At 42.4% G+C, this 16,222-nt stretch overlaps 2 protein-coding genes across 3 annotated transcripts; one reads left to right on the plus strand and one right to left on the minus strand.

Annotated features, from left to right (window-relative positions):
• The first annotated feature begins 248 nt into the window (after positions 1-248).
• tbc1d20 (TBC1 domain family, member 20) lies at positions 249-9,538 on the plus strand. The gene is made up of 9 exons (XM_062545978.1): positions 249-366; positions 543-695; positions 1,689-1,874; positions 2,183-2,263; positions 2,848-3,034; positions 4,501-4,602; positions 5,016-5,157; positions 6,084-6,268; positions 6,741-9,538. The coding sequence occupies exons 2-9, from the start codon at positions 632-634 to the stop codon at positions 7,018-7,020; spliced, it is 1,227 nt and encodes a 408-aa protein (XP_062401962.1). The 5' UTR covers positions 249-366; positions 543-631; the 3' UTR covers positions 7,021-9,538.
• Positions 8,539-16,119, minus strand: rbck1 (RanBP-type and C3HC4-type zinc finger containing 1). Of its 2 annotated transcripts, none has more exons than XM_062545976.1 (13): positions 15,686-16,119; positions 15,390-15,448; positions 15,071-15,215; positions 14,886-14,982; positions 14,515-14,713; positions 13,101-13,207; positions 12,749-12,922; positions 12,373-12,533; positions 12,162-12,273; positions 11,654-11,833; positions 11,000-11,098; positions 10,751-10,894; positions 8,539-10,326 (listed from the first exon to the last, which is right to left on the minus strand). In XM_062545976.1, exons 2-13 carry the CDS (start codon positions 15,424-15,426, stop codon positions 10,246-10,248), a joined length of 1,536 nt encoding a protein of 511 aa, XP_062401960.1. In that variant the 5' UTR covers positions 15,427-15,448; positions 15,686-16,119; the 3' UTR covers positions 8,539-10,245. The 2 variants fall into 2 exon arrangements, with proteins under 2 accessions (XP_062401960.1, XP_062401959.1); XM_062545975.1 differs by having other exon boundaries at positions 15,390-15,452.
• Between the last annotated feature and the right edge of the window lie 103 nt (positions 16,120-16,222).

Genomic DNA, 16,222 nt, shown 5'->3' on the forward strand with positions numbered 1-16,222 from the left:
TATCATCTTAAAAGTCTTGAGCTATATCTTAAAAGTCCTATCTTACAACCTTTATTGTACAAATTACACATCGAAATTTGTCGACCTCTCTCAATGAATAAAACTTTTATTTGGAAGACTTACTAAAATAGTATATTTTTGAGTTGGGGGTAAAAACAAGGCTGACATTTGACCTAAAATGCTCGTAGCTTATCGCATTATTCCTTAATAAAACTCAAAGTCCCAGAATACATCGCTTTTTTACTTCTGCATCATCAGTCAGGGCAACTGATCAGAATTACAACCATCCACTATTATGTGCAGCATGTAGGACAGATGTGTCGATTTTGAATGCAGTTACAATTTTGTGGCACCGGGTTTTTGAAGGTACCATTTCAAGCCTCCAACCAACATAATTGGATTTATTCTGCATGAAGAATAGCTAGTTTCAATGACGTAGCTCGCTACCTAGCTAACATTAGCTTATGAAGGCACCTCCGATGTGGCCTATTATCATCTCATAGACAGACGATGATGCTAACATATTGTGTCTTCTAATCAAGGTTGCTGGTTCGAGATGGTCTGTTTCTAATGTCACTAAGTTCTGGAGGAAGTGAACGAAATATGTCAGACCAGCTGCAATGACGACAATATGAACTTGAGAAAATCCAGAAGTGTCGGCGCGTCCTCTCCCTTGAATGGAATAGATAAACAAGGTGGGAATGTTTTAACGCTAGCCCTAATAATTGTACGGTTATGGTTGTGGATAGCACACAATTCTTGTACTTAGGTTCTCCCAGTCTTATTTACAGTTGTATGTGGAAAGTTATATTTTAATGAAGTTACAAAAAAGCTAGGATCTCACGGTGAACGGTGTAGCCCTCTCATGTAAATAGCTAACGCCAATTTGTACAGTGGTTATTGCATCTTAAGCAGCTTTTAATTTCTGTTGTGTACCAAAATATTTGACAGTTGCCTAGATAAGGATATAACTAAAGAAGTGATTGAGTACAGTTAAAAACGTCTTCAGGCTGCTGATATAAAAGATACATCAGTCGGATATGGACTATTGACATGACATCAGTCCACAACTGAGGGTTACATCTGATTAACCTCAATCAGGTGAAATACTAGTCGGTCCCATTTTTTTCTGGGCCCCATTGCAAAGCTTAATCTTGCAACTCTTGCAAGTCTTGCAGTGTGTGTGTGTGTGTGTGTGTGTGTGTGTGTGTGTGTGTGTGTGTGTGTAAATGTCTGGCTGACTGACTGACCAACTGAAAGGATCGGGTCGTGATGCAGATTGCCAGAGCAACCAGTGCAAAGCAATGTTTTTTTATTCTTGGATTTGACAATGCTTGATTCACAGTCAATACTGTATTCATAGTGGAATAGTGTTTTTTGTTTTTGAGTAACAGCTGTAGGCTCAATGAACTTTTCTCTCATTTCCCCAGTTGGAAAGCCAATTGCTAACACAGTGTGAAGGAATTGCTCCAGCAATTGAGGGATAAAGGTTAAGGATTAGCCACATTTTTGAAAGGCTGTTGTAACTTTTCTTTAGCAATCGACTGAGTCGCAAAAAGCAACCTATGTAGCACCATTGGAGAATGACAGATGAGCCAGCACCACCTTCTTGGTGTTTGTTTGGCAAAGCTGATAATGACCACAGTGCCGCAGTACTGTGAGTATAACAATTGGGATGGTTTGGATAGATGCAGAGTCGAAGAGGAAAAAGAAGGTGGCTGAGATCACCCAGGCGTTGAGTGTGACTCCGGTGGACGTGGCGGCCCTGCGGCGGATGGCCATCAGCGAAGGGGGTCTGCTCACAGACGAGATCCGCTGCAAAGTATGGCCCTGGCTCCTCAACGTGCACCTGGACAACATCCCAGAGCAACTCGGTTAGTCAGGCACTTTCGCTCAGAGGATTTCACCGTCTGCTGTGATGGTCCTTTTGCATTAGTAGGTAGAGTGTAATAGCAATGCTGATGTAGACGCATTAGATCTTAAGAACTATTAATGGATTTGAATGACCGTGATGAACTTTTAAATCATAGATTTGTACAGGGACGGATATACATATTCGTTCCCAGTTGACATCTAGAGTTGGTCCTGTATTGTTAATAAATAAAATAGCACAATTCAACTCGACTCATTTGAGTTTAAGTTTCCTCGTTGAATTTGCTTTGTGGATTGTCTGTGTCTACAGAGGAAGTGGACAGAGAGGATAACAAGGACTACAACCAGGTGTTGCTGGATGTCCAGCGATCCCTTCGCCGATTTCCCCCAGGTCAGTAAATTTCATGTGGGCACAGCGCTTTCAGTGTCCCCGTCTTGAGAATGTAAGCAGGGTGCTAGAGTGGGCATTATTACTGAATGTATAAGCAGGGTGTTAAGAGTGGGCATTACTATTGCATGTGTAAGCAGGGTGTTAGAATGGGCATTATTGTTGTCTTGGCATGCCAAGAATGTCTTTGAAGTTTCTCTACTGAATCTCTAATTAATCCAAAAGTGTTTGACTTGGTTTTCAGTTCTTAATTGCAAAGTCGTTCTGTGTTCTGAATGCTTTTCTTAGTACCATGATTGCATTTATTACTGAAGCCTTTATACTCAAAACTTATTTTAGCTCGTTATACTAACAAACACATTCCAGCTACCACCGGTTTGTGAGAAAATGTGACTCCTCCTGTTTCATTAACCGCTTGGCAAAAGTATAATCTGTCTAAAATGTAGATGTTGTGCTTTTGTATTTCATTGTCTATCTATGTGATTGTGCATGATTATGGGTGTGTATGTGTGCGTGTGTATTTTGTGATGCATTTGTGACCATTAAATGGTGGTTGTACTAACACTGACCCATGTTCATCGTAACAGGTATGCCTGATGAGCAGAGGGAGGGGCTTCAGGAGGAATTGATTAACATCATCCTGCGTGTGCTTCTAAAGAACCCACAGCTGCACTACTACCAAGGTTACCATGACATCGTTGTCACCTTCCTGTTGGTCCTGGAAGAGCGGCTGGCCACAGCCCTGGTGGAGAAGCTCTCCACACACCACCTCAGGTAGAGCTTCAGGCCAGTGGGTAGGGAAGGGGGTCAGGAGACAGAAATATTGGCATGTTAAATTTGCCTACTTGGGAGAGAGATAAATGGAATACATTAACCCCAGAGCTATTAGCTAACCGGACCCTAACTAACATAGTCAAAATTTCCTTGTGCCGTCCTTTAAACATTCTACATTAATTTCTTATTAGACTGGGTAAACCCAACCCGATCTGCCGGCGATTTGACTTTGCCCTGCAGCTCAGGCTGGAAACCTACACATTTTTCTATCCTACTTCTGTTATAAATCTGCAGGGACCAATCACAAACTGGCTTATCCACCTGATACACCTTGATCGTTGGTCTGATTGGTTGAAGGACTATCCAAATACATACAGAGTCATTTGAACTATGCCCATTGATCATGCCTCTTGTGCAGTAGAAAATACAGAGCAGACTCCCCTCTTAAAAGATTGAGCTTGGTCTAGTGATAGCCAGGCTAATTTCTTATTTCATTGGGGGTAGAATGAGGGTGAAGAACTTCTTAGAACTTCTTAACTGATGAGCATCTGATAAACAATGGATTTCATTGAGTGATGCCAAAAAATATTGCAATTGTAATCAACATGGTTATGGTGGCAGAGTTCAATGCTGGTGTGAGGAGTTGTTTTAAAAATAACAAAATCTAATGTGGAAAGGGGAATGCACAACACTGATGTCGACGCCTTTGTGTGGAGACCTTAAAAATACTGAAAAATCAAAACTATTTGGGACACTTAGTGCAAAATATGAGATGGTGCGCCAACCATTTTCCTTGATTCAGGTAGTCATGAGGTAGTTACTAATTATGAGTGTGGTCACTGTAGCGAATGCCGAGAGCCATCACCAACACAGCCTCATACCAGGGTCTATAGCAAGGCAGATATTTCCCCAGAGGGTCATTTGATAATGTAAGCCACAGGTTGCACTTTTGAACGAAACCCAAAACCTGCACAAAATACATTGTGCTGGATGTGAACTGACAGGCAGGTAGCCTATACAGGGTACTAAACCTGCACTCTCACTGCATCACCAAACAAGCAGGCCTGTTGGTATGGCAATCCAAGCGCATTCTTGTCTGCAGTCACGACACTCTGTCACATTGCCCTGCCTATTTGGAAGCACAGTCATGTGCTTCACACACACACACACACACACACACACACAGGCAACCCTCACGCATCCCTCAGTCGTACGTCTCCCATTGCAGGGTGCCCCACATACTAGCGCTTCACCCATCTGGGGTCCCTCACACGGGGGTCAGTCCACCCTCGGGGTCTCATACAGCTTACACACACTGGGCTCACATAACAAAGGCCTCCCTCCCACCATATGTAGGAAAGAGAGAGCTGGGGAGCACTGAGGTGTTCAACAGTTAATCTATACTGTACCATAAACGGCATAACAACAGGCTGTGCTTAATCAATCTTTACTATTTGCTCACACAGGGATTTCATGGACCCTACTATGGATAACACTAAACACATACTGAACTACTTGATGCCAATAATAGACAGGGTCAATCCTGAGGTGCACGACTTCATGGAACAGTAAGTGCATTTAGTCCAGTCTATTGATTTGAATGATGATAAATCTGCCTCACAAGTGAAACATGATGTGGGGAGGGAAAATAGCCCTGGGATCTAAAATGCAGAGGCTGCAAAACGCTGTGTTCTTGATGGCTGTGTTTAGTGTGTAATGTGTTCAGACTGTGAAGAATCAGAGTTAATGATTGGTATTGTGGGCAGCACACAGCAGTTTACCAATTTTGTGCCACATGATGTCTGAACGAAGTTAGCCATCCTTACGTAATGATCCAGAGGCTTCTTTTTTTATTGTCTAATCACATTTCCTTCTCAGCATGTTTAATAGAGAATGTTGTGCCTGACCACTGTTGGGTACTAAGTTTGGTGTTGTGTGTGTGTGTGTGTGTGTGTGTGTGTGTCTCCCTGTATCTCTCTAGGGCGGAGGTGGGCACCATATTTGCTCTGAGCTGGCTCATCACCTGGTTTGGTCACGTCTTGTCTGACTTCCGCCATGTTGTGCGGTTGTACGACTTCTTCTTGGCCTGCCACCCTTTAATGCCAATATATTTTGCTGCTGTGGTAAGTGCAGTTTGCTGTGATATCAGGTAAAAGTCCAGCTAAATCTGCCTTAGATCCTTTGATTCGCAAGATTTTTTTCATCTTGTTTTGATCTAAAACAGATGACTTAGATGCTATTTTAAGACATTTGCCTTAAACTCCTCTGAGGACGGGACCACGCATTATCTTAAGATGTATCTGACAGGTCACGCAATTGCCGCGTCACTGATGGCCGGAGGCCTGGCTGTGGCTTCAAAGATGACCTCTTGCTCCGTCATATGGGTGGGGGCATTACTGAGGCAGATTGAGACCCAGCGGTCAGCTGACCCATGTCTTAATGGGGATCAGAACTGGTGGGATTTACTTGGCAAGAATCAGGACGCTGGTGGCCAGCTGTCAATCACTGGCCCTGACCCCTGTAACCTGTCCAGCACTCCAACAACAGCACACTGGGGTAGTTAATGTCTAATCACACAGGCTTAACACACTCGTGTTAAGACCAGTGGCTGTTTCTGGTGACTCCCCGGGACAGTGAATGCAAGTTGATTGTTTCGTCAGTTAGTGCCCTTCTCTGCATTACTGATTACTATAATCTCAACCGTCTCCATTTCTGTTTTCAACATATATAATATAGAATTTGATTTGGAGATCATTTAGCATTTTATGAACAGAAGCCCCCTTGGAAGGATGCAACACAGCTCCGCCCCTCCTCCCACCCCACCTGATTATACACCCACTACCCAGCGGGCTGTTGTTGGACAGTGGGACAGGTTACAGGGATAACCTGAAATATGTTGTTCTCGTTGAACACTACAGGGACAACCTGAAATATGTTGTTCTTATTGTACATTACTGGGATAACCTGAAATACGTTTGTTCTTTTTTATTTACATTTCTGGTTCTGTTGTTTAAATAGTGATGAACCCTCTCTCCTTGTGTGCCGGTAGATTGTGCTGTACCGTGAGGAGGAGGTTCTGGACTGTGAGTGCGACATGGCGTCTGTGCACCACCTGCTGTCCCAGATCCCTCAGGACCTGCCCTACGAGATCCTCATCAGCCGCGCCGGAGACCTCTTCGTCCAATTCCCGCCGTCTGAGCTGGCCCGCGAGGCCACCCTGCAACGCAGCCAACAGTGAGCCCTTGCCCTCGCCCACCCCACACACCATAACCTCTGTCTCCACAGACCACACAGAACACCTGATTAAGCCCACCAGACACTGGCGCCAATATGGGAGCGGCACACTCTGCTACCGATGTTGGATTTCTTAGCTTCCATTGTTTTCTATTTTTACTACCTCACACACTAGCGCTTAACTTTCGCTGCAGTGCCAGTTACAATTCAGTTCTATTTCTGTCACTCTACCTCCCAATTGTGAGAGATTTTCTAAAATATAATACTTGAAATAGTAGCCAAACGTATACCAAACGTATAACTTCCTGTAGTGGAAAAAAAAAGTTCCTTTTGAAGTTCCTGAGTTCCCTTAAAATATCTTGTTTACTCCATTGACTGGTGTCACTGTTATATACTGTTGCTTAATACTGCATATCTTTCCACGCGCTTATTATCTAAACGCTCTGCTGTGGTTCGATGTCCCTCTCTCCAGGACGGCGTCCTCCACCTTTAAGGACTTTGAGCTGGCGTCCACTCAGCAGCGCCCGGACTCCGTGCTGAGGCGACGGCGGCGGGAGCAGCAGCAGCAGCAGCAGAGTGCGCCCGCCATGGACGCCAAGCAGGGGGCGCTGGTGTCCGTGCGGCCCTCGGCCCGCCGCTTCGTCCGGCTGGCGGTCATGGGCCTCACGGTGGCCCTCGGCGCCGCCGCCCTGGCCGTGGTGAACTCGGCTCTGGAGTGGGCCCCTAAGCTGGACTTACAGTTCTTTCCCTGAAAGGAGGCAAAAAGAACAGACAGAACAGAGCGGATGGATCGAGTGTCTAGAGGATGGATGGATGGATGGATGGATGGATGAGAGGACTGAACAGCCCATAGAAGTTCCACAGCACCATTTTTGCCTGCCCTTATGTTATAAAAGACCATCATGAATTAATTTGAAGAGTATGAAAGACAAAAAAAAAAAAAAAACACACATTTCGTCTTTTTATTTATATATTTGTAAATATATACCGTCTGCAAGTATAGACATGATTAATATCATGCTTACAGAGATTAAAGATGCGCTTTCTGTTTTTTGTTTTGTTTCGGTATTATTTACGGTGTCGTTTAACACCGTGGTCATTTCTACAGCTCAGAAGTTGTTGGTAAAGACTGAAATAGCTGGTGACATGAGAGTTGGACAAAGGAGAGAGATGAGATAATGAAGTGAAACTCGAGGGCTCGGGTCTATCTGAGGAGGTACAGTAACTATAATGTCTTATGGGATGGTTTGCCATATGGTTCAGTGATTGGGTCATCTCCTAATCTCAAAATTCACCATTCTCCAGTTGTAAGTTTATATCATCAAAAACATGTTGAAGTCAAGAATCCCGATTTCACTACACACATAACACTAATATTCTGAGACCAAAAACATTTCTGAGAGCATTTTTTTCCTGTTTAAATGCCATCATTTCGAAGTAACTTTACTTTTATATATTTTGTACAGGTTAACCCCTGTAATGGATAATGGATAAATATGTATGTATAGGAATGATGATTAATGCTGAGCCTTGTTTTTGTTCTGTTAAGATAAAACCAATGAATATAGGATTTGTCTGTTTCAAGCTGTTTGTAGGTAAAACACAGGGTAGTTTGGTTAAATGCTTTTTTTGACACACCATTTTCTTTTTCAGACATCTGTAACAAACCTTGGTCTTACTAGAACACAGCTGAACATTTTCAGCTTTGGTGTTTCAAATACACACTCCTCACAGAAGTGACTTGATGTAATAGGTCTTTGAACAAGCTAGCCTGTTTTGAGTTATTGGAACTTTGGAGTTTTTGACTATTTTGTTGGTTTATTTGCACTAAAACACACCTCATGCTTCGCTCATTGCACTATGTGGCTTGCAGAGGAGTGGTACCTCTCATATTAACCACTGTCATAGTTTAATCCTTAATATATGGACAATAAAGTTGATATAAAATGAAAACAAGCAAAGTATATATATATATATATATATTTGGATGTCTATAATGTTATTTCTGTAAATGCCTGTGTGGAGTTTATTGTAGATAGTAACTTTACTGGTGCTGTGCTGGTTATAATGTATGAAATCTCATAAAAACTACACAAGGGCTGAAATGGAGGATATAGAGTTAATAGATGATATCAGTTAAGTTCACTATAGCGGTGTAGTGCTTAACCATTTAAATATTTTAAGACAATGTTCTTTGACATCTTTGGGAACTTTTTTGATGCCAATCAAATCTGAAAGTCAAAGCATTTCATAACAAGAACATCAGCACATCAGAAAAAATATGTTCTTTAATTTGTTTCTTCAATTTTACAAAAAAAGTGCAAACAGCTGTCCTAAGAGAAGACATTATACAATTAAAGGACAGTATACATTAGGTCACCTTTAGTATTTGGTTGTATGTTTTAGTTGTTGCATGAAACAAATGCTGTATTCACTTCAAACTAATTAAGGTAATGGAATAAGAAGCATAACTAAATTCTAACTTCTACTGCCATTTTGTGGTCATTTCCAGGTTTTGTGGCCCTTAGTATGGAAATAAATACCCAGAAAATCTTAGATGATCAGGAACTGTTTTCTTTCCTTCATATGAGTCTGAATGTTTGTGATAAGCCATTGCTGCCACACTGAAATATACTTGTACCATCTGTATGCACTTGAATTGAAGTATACTTGGATGTTCTTTCCCAATTGTTCAATTTCAGTTTCCTGTTTGAATTCACTGCTTCAGGGCCTGGTTGTTTACACTTTAAAACACCTTTAAGATGTATTTCTCCTTTTGGGAGAAAGAAGAGTTATCTTAAAGTAACGTAATATAGGAATTCCCTTTTTTGTTTGTTTTAGATGTTTACTGCTAAGGGGGTAATCAACTAACAACAAACGAAAAGGGTCATGCCCCTACCCGCACAATGTTACAACAACGTTACACAGCACAATACCATTCTTCTGCACACTGGCATTATCAGAAACTCCTTATTGTAAGTCAGTGAGGCAATAAAATTAGTTTGAAGCCATTACCTTAAGGCAAAATAAAATTCATTGTGTTGCTTTAAAGACAAAGCACACAAAACACCATCCCAGCCCTGATCCAGATGATCTTTGTTCACATTACATGATCACTTGGCAAAGTTGCCAGTTTATGTGTTCATATTGGCAAAAATCACCGAACCATCAGTCCAGATGTCAGTTTGGGTCCGGACCAAATGGTCTAGTGTGAATGTGCCCTAAGAGTCTATCTTATTTACATTTCACAGGATTAAACTGATAGAGCAATCGCTGTCTCATGTTCCCTTTTTCACTGACAAACACCTGACAATTACAAAGACATCAAGATTAACCAGGCCCTTAGAGAAATATACACAGAAAAATAGAACCATAACAGCAGAATCTCTTCCTAAACGCTACAATGATTCTACCTCATTGCTGATAGTCGCATTCATTTGAATCCCATAAAAGATAGTGGAGTTTCGTAAACCAATGAGGAAGTGTTTAAAGAAAGGGCACTAATGCCTATTTCAATGTGTCGACATAATTCTCTAGCTAAACGTTGAAACGTTTCTTTGGTTGTCACGGCACTGAAAGTGTTGTAAGTCTCCGAGGTGTGTCACAACGACGGCCCTTCACCTAGTGCTGTAGTGTTCTCATTGGGGCCGTCTCCTCAGAGTAGTTGATACTGTAATGCACTACGTGTCCGCACTCTGCGCGCCCTACGCCATCTCTGTTCTCATAGACCTCATTCAGCATCTTTGAATCACTGTTTGGTGGGATCAGATTTAAAGAAAAAGGAAAAGAATCATTCCGTGTCCCTGAGCAGTCACAACCGGAGGTTATGAAGTTTCCCTTGATTAAAAAGAAAAAGTAACAGATTTTTGAGGATGTTACTTTAGGCTAATGGAGGGAAGGTAAAATGGCCCACTTTTCCACCCGACCCCTCGCTACGCCACTACAGTAGTGTGTGCATGGATATGAGCATGGGCGGATTAATGGCAGTTGTTGCAGTTGGGATGGCAGAGCACACCATTCAGTCTGCACTTGCAGCCTCCTGTGGTGTCCCCTGAGCCCTGCGGGTGGAGGGACAGAAGCACACGACTGAGTCACGTTTACATGTTCACAGTAGTTATTGATTTAGCAATCCGGTCAAAGCAGCACAGAATACCTCCACCATGAAATGAATATCATTGGAATACTCTGTAAGGCTCACATTTCATTGATGGGCAATGACCAGCAAAGTCAGGCAATGAGGAAAAATGAACTATGGTTTACGTAATAACGGCAAATTTGGCAAATTGTTTCACTAATTTAATACCATGAGCAAGATCCTAGGTGATCCTAACTTTTCCAGACGTTCCTTATCAATGGAAATAGACCCCTTAGAGATTGTGGGTATATGCATATTCATACAGTATGTGTTTGTGTGTGTATATGTGTGTGTGCGTTTGTGTGCGTGTGTTTGTGTTGTGTGTGCGCGCGTGTGCAGTGTCTTACGTTTGGACCCCAGCGCGCCTGCTTGGTGACCCAGCAGATCTCAGTCTTGCACATGATGCAGCATATCCAGTCACAGCCGTCCTTCTTCTGCACAATCACTTTGCATTTGGGGCAGTGCATGGCCTCCCCATTCTGTAGCATGGCCTGGAAAAGGAAAACACGTCTACCTTATAACAGTAACACAGACAAGATACAGATAAGGATTTCCTTATTGGTCACCTTTAGCCCAGGATATGGGGTGTTTCGTACCTCGAGAGTGTCAGCTGTCTGTTTGGCTGCAACGTCATTTTCAGCTCGAACGCGAAGATCGTCTTGATACTCCTTGCAGTTCATGTTGTTGTGAATGGCCTGAGGGAAGATCACCCAGTGCTATTAACACGTCACACTACATTAACGATAAACACCAGTTCACTATTACAACATCAAAAAAATGCCCTCATGGAGTCTCATTGGACATAAAGACTTTCACAGTCAAAAGTCTTGCAAAACAGATCTCCCCATTCCATCAACCATTAGACGAATAATGATGCCAAACAGGAGTAAACAAAGGGATTTATACCACAGCAGTTAATGTCAGGCTTAAAAACATTTTCTATTTGTTACTCCGTAAGTAACAAAAACACTGACATCTTCTTTATCTAAACAAGGGACGTCTCCGACTTAATCAAAGATGATTGAATGGTTTACTGGCTGATTGAATGGCCCATCTGTCTTACACAAGATACAAGTATTCTGATAGCAGGGAGTCATCGATGTTCAATGCTGTCTCCTCTCAGATCAGAGAGAAAAGGCATTAGAAAACTCCCAAGACCCAAGAACTACAAGCCACCAAACGCTGGAATGGCTCTAGATTCCACTCGTCTGATAGTGAGCATACAGTGGATGGAACAGTGAACTGCAAACCTTGCAGAGGAGGCAGTTGGTTTCCTGACAGAGCTGACACGTAAACTCGTTGATGTCATCCTCGTAGATGCACCAGCCGGCGCAGTCAGGAGTCTTGCAGTGGTAGCTGTTCTCACTGCGCGACTCGGCGATGCTAAGCCTCAGCTCCAAGAACTTCTGGTACTCCTCCTGAGACAGCAGCTGGAACACCACACTTACACATCAGCAACATGACCAGATAAACAGCAAGGCCTTAATGTGGGCAGGGGGCACCCCCAAATACCAACAAAAACATACATTTCAGAAATAATCTATAGGAACAGTTGTACTGCTACATCAAAAGGGTCCTCCACACTCAGTTATTAATGTCAATTGTCCTTATTTACACAAATACTTTTGGGAATGTCATTATCAAATTGCCAATCTAATATAATCTATCACCACCTCAAAATTACCTGTGAGAAGTGACCTTTCATAATGATAAATGTAACTTCTGTGATTTTAATATAGTGTGAAAAATGACGCTTACTGAAAGTATTTCTCTGTCTTGTAGATTGTAGCCACAGGAGTAGTCGTTACATACGTAAGGGCACTTCACCTCAGCATCCATGTTGTTGATGATGGTTCCTTTCAGACAGTCTCTGTGGAGCAAGAAAGAGAGCAGTCTCAAAGAAATGCCTCTTGAAGACATGGGGAGGTCCGCATATTTCACAATAACAATGACTTCAGATTTTCCATACTTGCAGAAGCCATGCAGACACTCTCTCAACACAGCACCCTCTCCTGGTTCTATGGTGGTGAAGCAGATAGGACAGTCCAGTTCCTCGTTGTTGTTTATGAGATTATGTGCATCTGTTTCAAGGTGATCGCGAAAATTCATTGCTCGCTGCTCCTCCACGACCTGTCCCATAGAGGCAAAGAAAACATCTGATACATTCTGAAATTGATGATGAAAGAAATTGGAACTTTTTTGTCATCCAGGGCTCAGTCCTGGAATCGTACACACAGACAGACAGGCAGACAGACACAACAACAACAACAACAACAACAACAACCAATTCTGCAATAGAGTGAAATAGAATATTGAATATTTATTGAAAACCTTTGTTTGTTTACCTTCCGGTATTGCAGATTGGCCTCCTGCTCAGACTGTATTCGGGAAAGCTCGTCCTGGTCGGGCTTATACGAGGCTGGTACTTTGTAGTCTGCAGGTCTCTCACAAGCACATACTTCACAGCCAGGCCGGGTGGGCTTGTTCACAAGCGTGCACATTGGACACGACCAGCCAATCTGTTCAATCACACACATGCACACATGGAAGTCAGTCAAATAAGAGATGGGCATATGACTAATACCGTATCTCATTAGACACATATTTCCTAATCAACTTCCTAATGCATTAAAGTTCAGTGTGTGTGTGTGTGCGTGTGCGTGTGTGTGAGAGAGAGAGAGAGTGTCACACCCATACCTGTGGCTTCGGAAGCAGTGGTGGTGGGCGTTGCTTGGCTTTGGTGGCCACAGGAGGACCTGTTCCCCTGGGTTCCAGTGAGCTCCTCGCCATGGTTACAATGATATCTATGAAAGCATAGCACAGGCATTTCACACATACCATACATAACTCTGATATTGCCCTTCTTTTTTCTCTATTGGTTTATATCATTGAGAGACAACACATTCTGTAATGGGTATTCTTTTCAGATGTGTGTTAATCTACAATGTAATCTACATCAATCTACCATGTTTTTCATAATCTACAATGAAAAACAATCCCTTAACTACAGAAAGAACAACAGAACGTGCACACACTTTCATGCATGCATAGTTATTAGCTGTTCGAGCCCGACTCCTCCTAACCCTGTCAAGGTGTCCTTGAGCAAGACAACCCCAAACTGCTCCCAATGTGCACGTTGGCACCTTGCATGTTAGGTTCCATCATCAGTGTGTGTGAGTGTGTGAGTAAGTGGGTGCAGGCACAGGTGTACGGCCAGACACGTGTGCGTACCATCAGGCTACACAACAACAAGAGAAAATTTCCCCTGTGTGTGTGGGTATTCACACCAAATTGGCCTACCATACATTCCCAACTCTGCAAAGTATCCCATTAACTGCATGACAGTACTGTAAAGTAAGTACATTACCAAAATCCACTTAATGCAGAACTATACGCAAACACACCTTTTGTTTTGCAGAACAGAGAATAATGGTGCATGCACACAGCAATTACAGAAGTTGTAGGCCAGGCTACTTGTTGCCATCATGGCTATAAAACGTTTTTGTAAACAACGAAAATAGAAAGGATGGAGGCAGCAGCAAATCTAGAAGTTTTATTTCAGATGGGCAAGAACAAGGTAGGCACATTTGGTTTGCTTGCCTTTACAGCTAGGGTATACTAAATGAATGCTTACTGATGTTGAAGCTCACATGCTGTTTATTAAAGCCATACATACTGGTAGCCTAAACTAAAACAAAACTAAAGGTAACTTCAACATTTATAGGGCTGTATTAAGTTGCCCAAATTAATAGGTTGTTGTTGGGCGTGAAGGTTGTTGTACAGATTTTGCATAGGAATATTGTTAGTAATATGCAGGCAACTTTTTAGCTGACCAACGCACAAACCTAAAATCAGGAAACGGACAAATATGAACAATGCTTTGAATGTTTCGTTGTGGTGGAAGGGGGGCTGGTAGATGGGTGTGAGTACCATAGCATTCATTCCTATAGGCGCCCCTGAAAGGGTGAATGTGAAGCATGAAATTGTACAGCGCTATGAATGCCTTGGAAGAGCAGAAAGCGCTACATAAATGCAGTCCATTTACACATTCATTGTCGTTACATGTTAATGAATGTGAAATTACCAAAACGAATGGGAGTCTCTGTCTCACCATCTATTTGTTGGTGCTGCTCCTCTTGTCTTTGCTGCTCACGGCTGAGATTGACAGCCTTGGCATTCTTGATGAAGAGGAAGGCTTGGTCCCCGTCCTTGCTCACCCCATGACTGTAAAGTGTGTCTGTGTCTTTCGTTAGTCGCTTTCCAATTACCCAGATTTGAAGAGAGGGGTGGAAACCAAAGTCATTTTTCACCTGGAATGCAACACAATATGAGATTCATGTCCCCAATTAGGCATTCATAATGCCTGCTATGGGTGATATAGCTCACTAAACTATATTATCAAATAAATCATTAAAGTTGTGGTGTCTGTGCTGTCCTAGCACAATAATGATCTCTTTTAAACAAGCAATAGACACAATTCACCTTTATTTTCAGCTCTGCTATAGTGATGCCCACTGTTACCATCATTGTGATGGGGATGTAGGAGTCCAACTCAGCATCCTCCACTCCCACTTTCAGACTGTGGGTTAACAACAGAACAAGTATAGAAAATGCGTCGGGTTTTAAACTTTGAAGGAAAAACAACTTGATAAATACTTCTGACTTACCGGATCATATCTTGGGGGTACGCCTTCTGGTCTACCTTGATGGACACAGGAAGTGATAAAGCAGCGAGTTTCTCGGCACATTGCTTGGCTTCATCTCTATCACCACAACCAATGGCCTCACTTAGCTGTACAGCCAAGTCCTCCGCTGGATAAGACAACACAATAAATTCGTAAATTACTTTCTCTTTGAGAAAATGACCCTAGCACCCAAGGAGAACACGCAACGTATTCTCATGCAGTTTACTGTAAATGTGTTTCTCGCTCACATCAATATGTACCCTTAGGTCTACACAATTTACACACAAGGTTGTTCTCTTACCCTCTTTTAACCCGTCTGCTACTCCAGGGGCTGCCATTCACATGGACAATAATCCTGTACTAACTTAAACAACAACAACAACAGTCGAGTTAGAAATATCCTGTCAGCAGAAAGAGTTTAAGGCAGATACTGCTGAAGATTTTGATCACAGAAAGGTTTAGCAATTAGGCTAGCCAACTACATAGCCTCTAGCCTCCAAAAAAATGACAGTCGCTCGAAACTGTTCCTGGGTATTCCCAATTAGGAAATAAATACAAGACACATTCTTTAGTGAAGAACAAAGTCCCAACGATTACCCGAAACTGGTGCAGATGTGGACAGACGACACAATCCTTAAGATTAGGCTACCTAGTCATGGTCTTATCAAGAAGCGCAACTGCAAACTGCTCGAGCGACCAAAAATAAAAGTGAAACTAGTCATCATCAGGAAGTATTTGCTATCTTGCGCTTGACGCTCGTGTCGTCTTCGTCGTGCTAGATTCTCATCTGTAAGTCCGTCATAGCGTACCTGGGCTACTACATAATCAGAAGTTAGATATATCAGGGCAATAATGCCACTAAACTTTTGTAGTTTAACCGGTTAAGACACTGGCACACACTCCAAAATTCACTGTCATTTGCATTTTTCAATAAACATAACGATGATCATAACTATAATCAGGCAGTGTTCCAGGAAGTTAATAGCCTATAAAACAAACTTTATAACGACTTTTTAGCGGGGGGGACACAGAGTCAGCGTGCTGTTAAAGCGCCACCCTGTGGCGAATATAATATTTCTTCGATGAGGAAGTGTTAAGCGATGAAAACAACAATGTGACATATCACAATAATGG

The sequence above is a fragment of the Sardina pilchardus genome, chromosome 9, assembly GCF_963854185.1.
Source record: "Sardina pilchardus chromosome 9, fSarPil1.1, whole genome shotgun sequence".
In the NCBI taxonomy this organism is placed as follows: Eukaryota; Metazoa; Chordata; class Actinopteri; order Clupeiformes; family Clupeidae; genus Sardina; species Sardina pilchardus.

Excerpts from the sequence above, each read along its gene's own strand:
- rbck1 (XM_062545976.1), bottom strand. The coding sequence starts at position 15,426 with ATGGCAGCCCCTGGAGTAGCAGACGGGTTAAAAGAGG. Across the intron at positions 14,714-14,885 it reads TAGCAGAGCTGAAAATAAAG|GTGAAAAATGACTTTGGTTT; the intron begins GTGAATTGTGTC and ends GTTGCATTCCAG. Across the intron at positions 11,099-11,653 it reads CCAACTGCCTCCTCTGCAAG|GCCATTCACAACAACATGAA; the intron begins GTTTGCAGTTCA and ends ATCTTCCCTCAG.
- tbc1d20 (XM_062545978.1), top strand. The coding sequence starts at position 632 with ATGAACTTGAGAAAATCCAGAAGTGTCGGCGCGTCCTCTCCCTTGAAT. Across the intron at positions 1,875-2,182 it reads CAACATCCCAGAGCAACTCG|AGGAAGTGGACAGAGAGGAT; the intron begins GTTAGTCAGGCA and ends CTGTGTCTACAG. Across the intron at positions 5,158-6,083 it reads CAATATATTTTGCTGCTGTG|ATTGTGCTGTACCGTGAGGA; the intron begins GTAAGTGCAGTT and ends GTGTGCCGGTAG.